General features: G+C 26.7%; 1 protein-coding gene across 2 annotated transcripts; it reads left to right on the top strand.

Annotated features, from left to right (window-relative positions):
• Positions 1–1,126: 1,126 nt before the first annotated feature.
• Positions 1,127–4,971, top strand: Bm9775 (Uncharacterized protein; the record flags this gene model as incomplete). 2 transcript variants are annotated; one of them, XM_043074684.1, is made up of 8 exons in its annotated part: positions 1,127–1,128; positions 1,229–1,323; positions 1,733–1,798; positions 2,227–2,509; positions 2,894–3,045; positions 3,740–3,843; positions 3,949–4,177; positions 4,718–4,971. In XM_043074684.1, coding segments are annotated over 8 exons (1,185 nt in total). The 2 variants fall into 2 exon arrangements, with proteins under 2 accessions (XP_042930618.1, XP_042930619.1); XM_043074685.1 differs by lacking the exon at positions 1,127–1,128 and having other exon boundaries at positions 1,242–1,323.
• Between the last annotated feature and the right edge of the window lie 8,229 nt (positions 4,972–13,200).

Raw genomic sequence — 13,200 nt, 5'->3', positions numbered from 1 at the left:
ATAATTAACCCTTAGAATCTTTCACTTCCTTTACACTCTTCCTCTCTGTTTGCCACTCCCTCTCCCTCTCTCTTTCCATAACATTGGCACCCTATGTAGTGTATCCTTGGTGCACCATTGCAAGGGGACACAATAATGTGGTGCGCATAGACAGAAACAAATAACACCCCGAAGCTACCGACGCATATATGTATACATACACATATACGCACGTACATATGCAGGCACGTAGATTTGGGTAGACGGACAGACATGTCGGTGGTAGTGGTGATGGTGGGTCGCTGTGATAGCGTACACCATGGACTACCGGATAGGCAAGGGGTGTGCACCTATCCGTGCACACTCACACAGACGTACCAATCGATTGGTACCCTAATGATAGGTGGGAGGTGGTTATGTGATGGTAGCTTAGGTTGATAGAGAACCGAATAGATAAGTGGAAAGAATAGATAAGATGGCGGTAATAGTAGGGGTGAGCAGAGAGGCACCGCACATTATTACCAGATGGAGGAACCACAGCACAACAACACATCTGTTCATATTTCTCTTTTCAATACTACCAACCAACACTATTGCTACTGCTACTGCTACTGCTACTGCTATTACTATGACTACCGCTTACTGCGATTGTTAATTAATTAAATTTCAGTTTAAATTCCATTTCATACATAGTATATTTACAAACGAAATGGGGTTTTTTAGTTAGTGGATAAAGAGACGAAGTGAAGATGAATAATATAAATAAATAAATAATGATAGGATAATAGGAAAAATTAGTTAATTAATTAGTTATGGTATTAATATTTCAAATACTTCTGGAATATTTGAGATATTTTGAAAAGTAATATCAGTTAAGCAATCAATCAGATGTGATATTTGTAATGTATGTTTATACTTTTTTTTCTACTCTTTAACTTCTTCAGTAACTAATTTTGCTACTTTTTTTTCGAACATTTCATATCATTCGACGGGTATTATGGCATTTTTCCGAACAAAACGATGAAATCTATAATTTGTTCATTAAAAAAAAAAAAATATGAAATGAATAAAAGAAAAGTTTGCAGATGGAATATGTCGGTACAAAATAAATGCAAACAGTATCTATCCGCCGAATGATACGTCAAAAATGTTATCTTTTTAATCGATCTACTATAGCGGAGCTACGTCATTTAAAAAAAAAAAAAAAAAAAACTGCCGAAAAGAAGAAGAAAAAAGAAAGATATTGCAGGAGAATTTTGTTAATGGCCGAGGGTGAAGAGTTATTTTTAATTGATAACAGCCTAGATATGTCTCTTGTCGATGAAGAAAGCAGTGATTTCTCAGGTTACTTCTATGCTTACTTAATTATATTTTGTGATTAAAATTCTTGAAATTTCAATATATTTCATTAGTTTACTAATATTTGAATAATTTATTTATTATTCACTCTGATATATTTTTAATATAATACCATGATAACTAATACTTGTTACTTTTTTTTATCCCGAATTTTATCTTAAAAAAAAAGTTAAATTTATTCACTTTTTTTACAAAATTAAATTTATTCCTTCTACTAACTCATCCAATAATAAATGCTTAATGATATCAACGATTTTTTTATTGTGATAAACATATGATTGATATCTCTTTTCCTAGCCTTATCATTTTTCATCTTTAGAAGACAAAAAGGTGTTGTATATTTTGTATTCCTTATTTATACACATTTTTTTTTAAATGATGCTTGAAATTTTAGATGTTTTGTTAAAATCGAAAACATCGTCCCAAAAAGTAACAGTGACACGGCAACGTCGCATTAATCGTGTGTTTTATTTTTCTTATCATAGTTTAGTTTTCTTCATTTGTATAAATCTACATCAGTAAAACTGAATTACTGAATATGTCATTTATGAATTAATTCAGTTCAATTTTTATACTCTATATTATCAGCCTGAACGAATTATGAAAAGGAAAGAGAATGAAACATTTTGAATAATGGATTAATAGTTTTTTTTTTTTTGTCATTATTGGCTCGATATATGGGAATGATGTGAGGAAATTATTATAAATAATTCTAGATTATAATGTAAAATTATACTGTCATTAATATACGAATTTTGATAATAACTAATTTTATTGTTGAAAGGAACATTTATGTATGATATCTATCTGTAAGATAAAATTTTATTTTAATAGCCATTTCATTTGAATTATTCCTATTTTCAGTCATTAAAATTGAAGTTTTTTCAGCTGCAATAAGTAAAGTATTTGGTGAAGTCTACAATTCACGAGGGAAACTGAATGATATGTATCGTCGGAAAGCTGTTAATTCGTTACACATTACGGAATCAGTACCGGAACATATCACACAACTTGATTTCATATCGTTAATTCCCAGCGAACTTCGAACTGATCAACGAATTGTCATCGATTTGGTCAAACGTTTATCGGAAGCAGCTCGACATCGACAGCGAATTGCTCGGGCTAATTTCATATATCGTAATGAAGCGCAACGTTTGTCAGAAATTTTTCGGTTAGTTGTAAATCTTTCAAGTTTCTTTTTTTTTTAATAAGAAAAGATGAACTTGAAATGTTTGGTTTTTTCGTTTGATTGATTCATTTCTTTTTTTTTTCTTTTTTTTTTTTTGTTCAATTTTTTTTTTTCTCGGATTTGAGGCCAGATTTTGTACTGGGAAACAACTGCATGCTGAAAATGTCGTTTAATTGAACAGTTTAGATTTAGAGTAAAAGAAGTAACGCTTGAAAATAGAACTACATTTTACTAAGCTAATAATAATAGGTTTTTTTGGTTAGTTTGGAATTATGTTTTCCAATTTTGTTATAAGTTATATATAATTAGGACAGTTTCAGAGGAATGATGTTATTTTGCAACTCTGACTGATTGTTTACATTGCAGTGAATGTGCTCATCGTGAAGAGCAATGCATTCGACTTGCAAAGTTAATAAGTGATGTACGTAGCGAGCGTCAATGGAAAGGTAGTATGCCAAGTGTGGAATGGTTTTTACGACGTAAGAAAGGTGTTGTTTCATCAAAGGCTCAAAAAATGGGTTAATTTAATTTAGTCTTCTACCTTTTCACTTTTGTTCCTTTTTATTAAATAAAAATGTCTGCTGAGAGTTTTGCTAGCATTTACTTAAAGGAATAGCTAAATGGAAATCTTTGAAATGCTGAAATATGATCTTACGGTGAATTGATCTGGAATAGTTCAGTTAGTTATAGGTTTGTCTAGCTTAGATATGATGAATTAAGTGATTTTGCTAACATGTTGAAACATATAATTTGGAACTTTCTTCGCTTTACTTATATTCTAAACGCATTTATTTATAAATATATATTTCCATTCTTTTGTAAGGCAGTGTTTGATTGCAGCTCTTTTTTATTCAAAATATCTCAAAATAGAATTTTATGAACAAGATGTTTTGATTGTCATGCATACTTATTTACGATTCCGAAAATAAATGATTAAAGCTTAGTTTACTGCTGTGGAGTGAGTAGTCGTAGCAAGTCGATAAATTATGAATAGTTGAGGAGAAAACAATTTCTTCATCATTTCTTATCCTGTATTTATATTTTCCAAGAACACACGCTGAGATTCAATTTAAGATTCTGTTAATTAAAAGTGCAACAAATTTGAAATATCATAATGAAAGTTTCTTCTGATAAATTAGTAAAAAGTGAGGTGAATATACTTAAATATACATTAGGTCATCCATTGACAACTTATGTTACACTCTCGTTTAGATCAACAAGCAGCTGGTCCGGCAGCACCGAATAAACTTAAACGTTTGTTGGAAATCTCCAAAACTTCAAATGGTAGTGAGGAACGATTGAAAGTACCAAAAAGTGTTAGTTTTTTAATTCATTTCTTTCTATTCTTTTTTTCCCTTTTAGTGCTTTAACATTTGACGTATATGTATTTTCAAGTAATTTGATTTCTTTTTTCAATTCAGGAATTTGAATCACCTGATGAATCCAGTAGCTATACAGATTATTTGAAACAAGTTTTCCTGAATCCAGCTGCAAATCTTCCTCATAATGAGAAGCAAAATTTGGAAATGAAAATTGAGCCGGAAACACCAATAGGGACACTTACAGCGATGGGAAGTCCAAATGGTGTTAGCACTACAATTATTAGCACTGAGGAATTGCATTTTCCAAGCAGTTCCAATTTAGAATCAGGTAAGTTTTTGCAAACTTCTATTTTTCAGTATAATTTTAGAATTATATGAATTAGAATAAGAAAAACTTTTGATGAATACTATGTCATTATCTACTTTTTTCAGTAATTTAGCTTTCCTTTTGTACCTGTTATCTCAGGCTTGATTTTTTGACAATCAAGATTGTTTGAGATTTACAAGTAGCTTGCTGACTCTTATTCTTATCTACACTGATTAACTTCTTATCCTAGAGAACAAGATTGCAGTATGGATTGTTTGATAATTTAATTTTTCATTTTATATATGATCAAAAAGAAAGCATTTAATTGACTGTTGAATGTCTAAGTCTTAAGTTTTTTTTTTTACCTTTTCGATATATTTTGATATATGCTATTTCATAGTTGCAAGAAGGCTCCTTGAAAGCATCCTTCGTAGCGTTGAGCCAATATTCTTTCCTTTTTGAATATTCAAAATATTAACACTCATATCCTGCATGAACGAACTAAATTCAGGAATACTGGATTACTTTTTTTTGCGAAGAAATTTAGTAAATATATCATAGGCTTATTGGCAAACACGGTTACATCACAAACGTTGCCGAATTCACTGGATCGAAATGTTGCAATTGAGAAATTAGAAACGTATTTCAGTCGTAGTACTCCGGATCAAATACGGCAATATATGTTACGATTACGGCAAGCAGCTAATCGACGTCTTGCAGAGCAAGCGGTTGATTTAATTTCAACATTGAGTAGTGAGGAATGTGCACAATTTTTAAGTGATATTGACAGCGATGGTACTGCCGGTTTTAACTGATTCTTGCTAATGTATTTGAAGTCTATTGATTTCGCTTAAGATTCTTTACTTTGTACGTAGAATTTGGAATTTCGGATGTGATAGCATATGTGAATTTTAGCATGCATTTATTGTTTCAAAATTACTTTGCTCCAGTATGGTATAAGTTACCTAACAAAGGAATTTTGTGCTTTGAAAAATTGGTTACTAATAATTTCTGTGAAATTATTTTTCTTTAAAATTCCTGTGTTTTATTCCTGTGAAACGTGATATTGCAGAATTGCTTTTCGTCAAATTAATCTATTGTACATGCCAAATGTAATTTACTTGTAATTGATTATTATATTCCATCAGTGCATCCTCTGAAATTAATGTACATATAAATCCTACGTGCGATAAATTTGTGAATATAAGTTGTAAGGAGCCTGATAAAATATTGCATTTTATGAAACTATTTAACATTCAATTGTTTTGACATCTTTATAAAATGTCAAAAAGTTGAATGTTGAATTGTGACAAGCAGTTTTTATTCCGCTGAAACTTGACTGGATTATTTTTCTTATAAAAGATTTTAGGAAAAAAACTTTCGAGTTTAAACTTTAAACACTTTAACCAAAACTGAAGTTTTAATATAATGAAATTTGTTATCCCCAAAATCCTTCATTAAAAAAAGTATGATGTTTTGTTTTTTTTTTCTCCTCATTTGCTGTAGGCTTTTTATGGCTTTTCTTTTCCATCTGAATAATATGATTAAATTTATGCAAATTCTACTTGCTTTTCATTTCATCGCTTTTTTCAATGAAATTTGATAGAGTGATTGAAATCTGTGCAAAACTATATGTTTGACATCTTCTACAGGCTTTTTTTTTTATTAAGAATTTAAAGAAATTATCAAATAATTTTTGTTTGTTTGTTAAAAAGATTATTTGATGATGATGAATGAAAAAAGATGATTGAATCAATGATTAGATACAAAATGCATCAGGTGATTTAGTAACAGAGAGAGTGAGAATGAAAAAATCTCAAAATAAATCCCCTGATAAGTAATCCTTTATTGTTGTGTGCTTCCAGCAAACTGTCGTAATTTAATTTTTCCTGGTGAACACTGGTTGGAAGCACGTTAACTATACATTTAACAGATTTGATGAGTTTATAGAATTGGTAACCCATAAAATATCAGGTAAATTGTAAATTGATCCTCAGTGATTTAAATATTAGCATTTTTATGCTTTTATTATTTTATGTTTGCAAGAAAAAAGTAGAAGCAATATGTGATTTTTGTATATAAATTTCTTTTTTATTTTTTTATTATTCCTTTCCTTGCATATATATTTGCTTCATTTATTTTCTCTTAGTATGAGTGATCTAATCGATTTATTTAATTTAAATCATTTATTCATTCCTTTTCATTTTATATATAAGAATGAATAGTTTACTATGTTTAGAATTCATCTTAACATTATTTCTTCATGAGGAACCTAATTACTATTAAATTTTCCATTGCTATTCTATGACGAATTATTTTAAAGGAATATTTATTGTAATTCAAAAAAAAAGTTCATTGATCATTTTTTGACTTTATGTTTGATTTAAAGTTTTAGTTTGATTTTGTTTGATTTGACTTAAAGTGATCTTTATTAAGCAAGATATTTGTTTTTCTATCTTTTTGTAATCATAATGAATATTAGGAAATGCTTTTATCTATCATATTCCAACAATCCTTTTTTTTTTGAAATTAATCATAAAAAATTAGTTATATAGTATGAAAAAAAAGTGATTTTAATATCACTAAACAAATTAAAAAATTATAACAATTCACATTTGATATTGAATATCAATTCCAATAATTAAACGAATGATACAATAACTTATAATTAGAAATCAGTTTAAAATTATATATGCTAATGCACAATTATTCTTTTTTGTTTTCAAAGTAAAAATAAAATGAAGCAAACAAATTTCATTCATTTATTTCTAAACATTTTTACCAAATAAGCGAATGTTAATTTATTGTTTCAACGATAGTATTTTTCAACTTAGCTAACGATTTTTTTTTCTTTAATCTCTCTTTTTTTCTCTCTTAAATGTAAAAAAAAGAAAAAAAAGGCCTATTACTTCTTTTTATCAGTGATGATAGTAGTAGGCAGGAGGAATGGTAGAATGAAATTACTTTTACTCATAAAAATAATTTAAAAAATACAGTGATAGTTGGTTTTTTGCTTTTTATCTTTCTTCTAATCCTTTTTCTTTTTATTCCTCTTTTTAGATCTGTTTCAAAAGACAAAATTGTTTTTATATTTTCTTTCTCATTTTATTTTTGACAAATAATAATAGCACTTTATTCCTGTGGATTTCTAAATTTTTTTTATCATTTTTCAATCCGAAATTTGAGAATCCCTAATTAAACCTGCAATATTCCACGATGAATATTAGACCGATAGCAATGATATATATGAAGTATGCTGTTTCTTTCCTTCTTCATTTTCAATTACTGCTGCTACTTTATTGCTTCATTCATCTTTTTTTTTTTAATTTTTTTTCTTTTTTTTTTGTTTAGGATCGTCTCACAAAATGAGAAACCGAAACTTCTACTCCCATTTAGAAGTTTTAAATTTTCTTTATCTAAAATGCCATTCGTATTTATTTCTGTTTTTCTTCTTTTCTTCTTTTTTTATAATCCATTTGGTTTGGATGATTTTTGAATTTTTAAATTATGTTTATGTCATAAAAATCCCATTACTTAGAAAATTTATTGAAATTTTCGTTTAATCTAAAAAAATTTCAATTTTTCTGAAAACTTTTTTTTGCTAATCATATATGATAAATAAAAGTAAGGATAATGCCAATTTCGATATCTTAAAATATTGTTTTGTTATTGTAAATGCTATTATCATTATTTGATTGATTAAGACCAAATGGATGGCATCCATTAATATTAGTGGAAAAAACAGCAAAAAACAAAGCAAAATTGCTAGCTAATAAATCATAATCTTTTAATGCCTAATTAATTGTTTAATTGATTAGCATGTTCTTTTAGCAGTCTATATTTTTATCAGATGACATCAGTTAACAGACGACATATTACAAATGTTTCAGACTTGAAATATATACATTCATAAAAAATTTAAAAAAAGTTTATCCTTTATTTGAATTATTTTCATCCTCTTAGTACATCTAATTGTATTGTCAATAATCGCAATTATCAATATGAACTTTAACAACCAAATAATATTTGTGCTGTGAAATAATTGTTAGCGCTACGAATCTAATTAACTATTATAGCTATGATTCCACTTATAATTCAACTAAGTTTCAAATATTCAACCACCGAAACTAATAAGCTTTGAAGTCATTTTTTTTCTATTTATTCGAAATGCATCGGAATTTGTTAATTAGAAATTTAAAAATTCTGACAGGAATGGATTATCTTTTTTAAATAAATTATCTTTTTCTATTTGTATATATTCACATTTTGCATTGGAGATTTCATTTTTGTAAAATAATATTTATATAATTTGATAAATTCTAGTCTAAAATTCTAAATAACAATGCATCAACAATTTGAAATATGTTATATATCACAACGAAATGTGGCAGTACTGGAAATTATCGCTTTAATACTTTTTACTTATTGTTATTTCTTATTCATTCATCATAAAATTCAACTTTTAAAGTTACATCTTGTTTCATTTTTTCGGCTTTTTTTAATTTATAAAAATTTTATTATATATGAAAGAATGTTGAAAATAAATAAACAAATTGCGTTGACTAACTCAAATAATTAAAGAAATTCATTCAATAACAATGAGCAAATGGTCGTTTTCAATGGATGTCTCATCCTACTATAAAAAAATTTTAATTACTCATTAAGGAAATTATTTAATCAGTAGAATTAATTATTTTACTAATACTGTTTTATAATTCAATGAGTTTACTACGCTTATCAAAGATGCAAAAAAAAAAAAAAAAAAAAAAAAAAAAAGAAAAAAAGATGGATGTGTATTTGTTGCAATTGTAATTGAATTTTTAGTGCATGATATAATCACAGCGATTTTGATGAATTATTCGAAATTTATTTTATATTTTTGGCAAAATATGATATCAAATATTTGATTTCCTATGTGTGCCGAAAATAATTTAGAAGTTGCAACAAAATATAATTTCAAAGTTAGAATGACACGATAAACACTGTGAAGAGATATTATGCATAATTTATTTATTACTTAAGATTTTTTATTTAAGATCGTTCATGACTTCATAATCCTAAATCCAATTACCAACTCCTCAGATGAATGTCAATCAACCACTCATTCATTCATTCCTATCTACTTTTTTATTTTTTCTTATCACTTTCTTATTTCTTTACCCTATGCAATTTTCATTACATTTTTTGTTACGTACACATTGCATAAAATTTTTTAAAATTAAATTCTTAATTCCATTTATTATTTTTAATGATCAAATTTTTCAATTACCAGCGAATCATATACATATGCTACAGTAAATGTATATTTACATTAGAAGTATATATGGATGACTGGATAAGTGATTGAATATCAGATTTTGTTAAATACCGGCAGATGCATTTATATGAAATTATTGAATAAATTTAGGGAATTCCAAGAGATTTCAAAGATTTTCTATATGCTTCTTGTTGTTAAATATTTTCTAAAAACGATTGGAATTACATCCTTTTAACTTACTTATTTGCATCATTTAGTTTAATAAAATATTTGATAAATTTTGAAGTTCGTAATGATTTCTCATCTCATTCGTTGACGCCATTCATATAGCACCAATAGAGCAAAGTAAAATCAATTCTAGCAAACTAATTTTGGTTTGCGCAATTGTTAGTTAACCGTTTCTCTGAAATAGAAAAAGTTTGAAATTCCGGAATTGACAAAACACCATTTCCTTATTCTCTCTCCAAAAATAGAAAAATCTTTATGTTACGGCTTTTTTTGTAATGATAACTTACCATCCATGAAATTTTGAACAAAACTTCGCTTTTCGTTTTTCATTTTAATTTTGTCTTTTTAAAGTTTTAAGAGATTTTACGAATGTGTAAGTTTAATAAAAAATAAACTTCAAAATAAAAAAGGTAAAAAAAGCTAGGATGGCTTTTCATTTTATCAAAAATATCACTTAAAAGTTATTCACCATAATTTTTTAAATTCAAATTCCGTAGTACAAACACAACCAAATGGATATAAACAATACTTAAAGAGTTGCGCCGCAATAATATTTTACTATGTTGTTATTAGTTGTCATAATTGCAAAAGTAGGAAAAATAAAATATCTTATAAGTGGGCAAACATGAATGTTTTGATTTATGAATTAAAATTTGCTTTGAAAGGAAAAGTCGAACAATAAAAAATTCCTTCAAAAGAAAAGAAAAAAATAGAAATTGCATAAAATTCTAGTAAAAATATTACGAATGTGTTAGTTTAATAAAACTGAATTTTTTCTTTTTCTTAAATTCTATCCTTTCAAAAATTTTTAAAAATTTTTTCAGAAATAAATATTTGCGAATTCGTTCAGATAAAAAACTTGTGGTTAAAATTAGCATTATATTTCGAATTTTTTTAACTATTTTTCTCTAATCATTAGCAGTGGAATTCATATAATATTTGAAGGTAATTATTGTAGAAAGGATATTCCGGATTAACTGACAAATAAGCACAATGCTGGATACAATACCGTATTCATGATACCGAAGAAAGAGAATTCTGTGCAGTGCTTACTTTTTTAACTAAATAAAAGTTCCACTTTCTGCGTTGGTTAATATCAATGAACATTAATACAACTTTTTTTTTCCTTAAAAAATAAAAGATTTCACCTTATTCGGTGGTGTAAACACAGGAGCAAATGAATTGTTTCAATTTAATCTTTAAGTATTTAAATTCCTAATATTCTCTCTTTCAGTCCTTAACAATCTCTTTTACTTTTATCAAATTAATGAACTTTTTTTTCGTCATTAAAGTTGTTATTAGGTTTTTTTATAAAATTAAATGGTGTATTTTCAACATTATTGATTTAAATTTCAGCATTTCAAATATTTTCACCGATTTTTGCTATTTATTTTTGGTTCCACATAGCGCAATATTAATTTAATTAATGATTAAGCCAAAAAAAATGCAATTATATTGGCGCAATTAACGTAGGTAAAATTTTGCAATTTTGCGCATAATGTGCAATGATCTGATAACAAATGCTATTAGAATAAATGTTTATAAGGCATAGTCATCAGTTGACTCATCATAATTCATCATAGAAGTATAAAGTTTTCAAAATTTTGCAGCCTTATGAAGCACCGAAAATTGAAAATTTATATTATTTATAATTTATAATTTATTTCTTTTTTTTTCTGTTATTAAATGCAATTGATTATTATTATAATTATTATTATTATCAGCATCATCATCATCATGCAATTAATAAAATAACCGCAATAATTCATACATTTATTCCTTAATTAATCAAATATCAATCAGTCACAATTGATTTGTATATATCACACCAAATGTTTCGTTTATTTCGTTTTCTTTTGCTACATTCTTTAATAGCTTCAATTGCTAACTAATTCACTTGACTATTCATCAAAGCCTAAATACGCTTCAATGACACTTCGATGGTTCTGATGGTATTTCGATGTGACAGATCTTGGCCAAGTATTCATTCCAAGCTTATTTCCTCACATGGCTTTGTTTTAGTGAACAAAATAGACTCTTTTTTTTTCCTTTTACAGTATGTTGTTGAATTAATTCTTCATTTTCATTTCTTATTCTCATCAATTTTTTAATTTTTCTTCTTTTTTTTTTTTTTTTTGGCTAGATCACATTTAATGCTTAGCTAATCCTGTTGAATTTTAAAATCAAATGTTTCATTTGCCTCAGAATTAAACTCAAAACCACAACTTAACATATGTATTTCAAAACTAGTTATTTAATAGCATAAATGCTTTACTTGTCCATTTCAATTTGTTAATTTTTGCTTAATTTAAATAATCCAATGAATTATTTCAGCATTAATTATTCATGCTTTCATTTAAAATTTTTTAGAGGTATCTATGTAAAAAAAAGACGAAAACGTTCCGTAATTTTTTAATCATTCATTATAAAAATACGTATTGAAGAAAAAAGGAAAAAAACATATCTTGCGTTAAATATAAGACGATTATTAAAAAGGGAAAAATTAATTTTGTTCTATCATCACAACATGAGTGCTCATCGACAAATTTATTAAATTCGTAGACAGAAATCTTTTTTTGGTAATATTATTTTTATTCATCCAATTAATTGTCATGATACAACTGTGATGTATTTTCTTCATTTTCAATTTTTATTTGTTTTCTTTCTTGAACATGTGTTACCAAAAAATTTTGTTGGTTTAATTTTAACTTGGTTTAAAATGCTATTGTTGCTGTGGATATTGCATGTTTCCATAAGCTATATTGATTTTCATTCAAAACTGTTTACAAAATTATATTTGTTTAATTAATTTTTTTTTAGAAAAGTAAAATTTTAACATTTTTTAGAGTGTTATAGCAGTATCAGTTGACATTCATACTAAGTATTAAAATATTTCAAACCAAAAAAAAGCATTTAACAGTTATAATCAAATATTATGATTTCTTATTTACCATGCTTATTTCGTTTTTTTCGCCTTCATTTGTTGACAAATAATATATAGAAAAAGAATAATTGAGCATAACAGGAATTTATTGAAGTAGTGCAAAATGACAAATACCACATTCATTTCCTTTAATAACTATGCTGCCACCATATTTTTTGATATTTTTATTTTATATTTTTACTCGATGAATTGCCTAAATCCTTAAATAGATCTGAAAGTTCATATTAATGTTTATTTAAAAAAAAAAAAAAAAATTTAATTAAATTCTGTCACTCTGGAATCATTATGCTTCTTAAATTAACAAAATTATCAAACAACAAATGTATGAATATATTAATTGGGATAAAAAAAAAAGAGAGAAAATGAGAAAATAGGTATTATCAGAAAGATGTGATATTGTTAAGGACAATAAAAAAAATCTACCGATTTTGTTCTTTCTTTCTTGTTTCTCATTAATGTTATAGCTAAAAGATGATAATTTAAATGTTATTATATATTTATCACTTTGAGTATTATAAATTTCTACTATCAGCCTATAAAAATGTATAATAGAAAAAAAATATCTAACATGAAACATGTTTATCCTTAGGATGGATCTAAATTGCAACACACGGT

The sequence above is a fragment of the Brugia malayi genome (assembly GCF_000002995.4).
Source record: "Brugia malayi strain FR3 genome assembly, contig: Bm_v4_ChrX_scaffold_001, whole genome shotgun sequence".
Taxonomy (NCBI): domain Eukaryota; kingdom Metazoa; phylum Nematoda; class Chromadorea; order Rhabditida; family Onchocercidae; genus Brugia; species Brugia malayi.
Note: the sequence above shows the minus strand (reverse complement) of the source record. Positions and strands in the feature narration are given on the sequence as shown.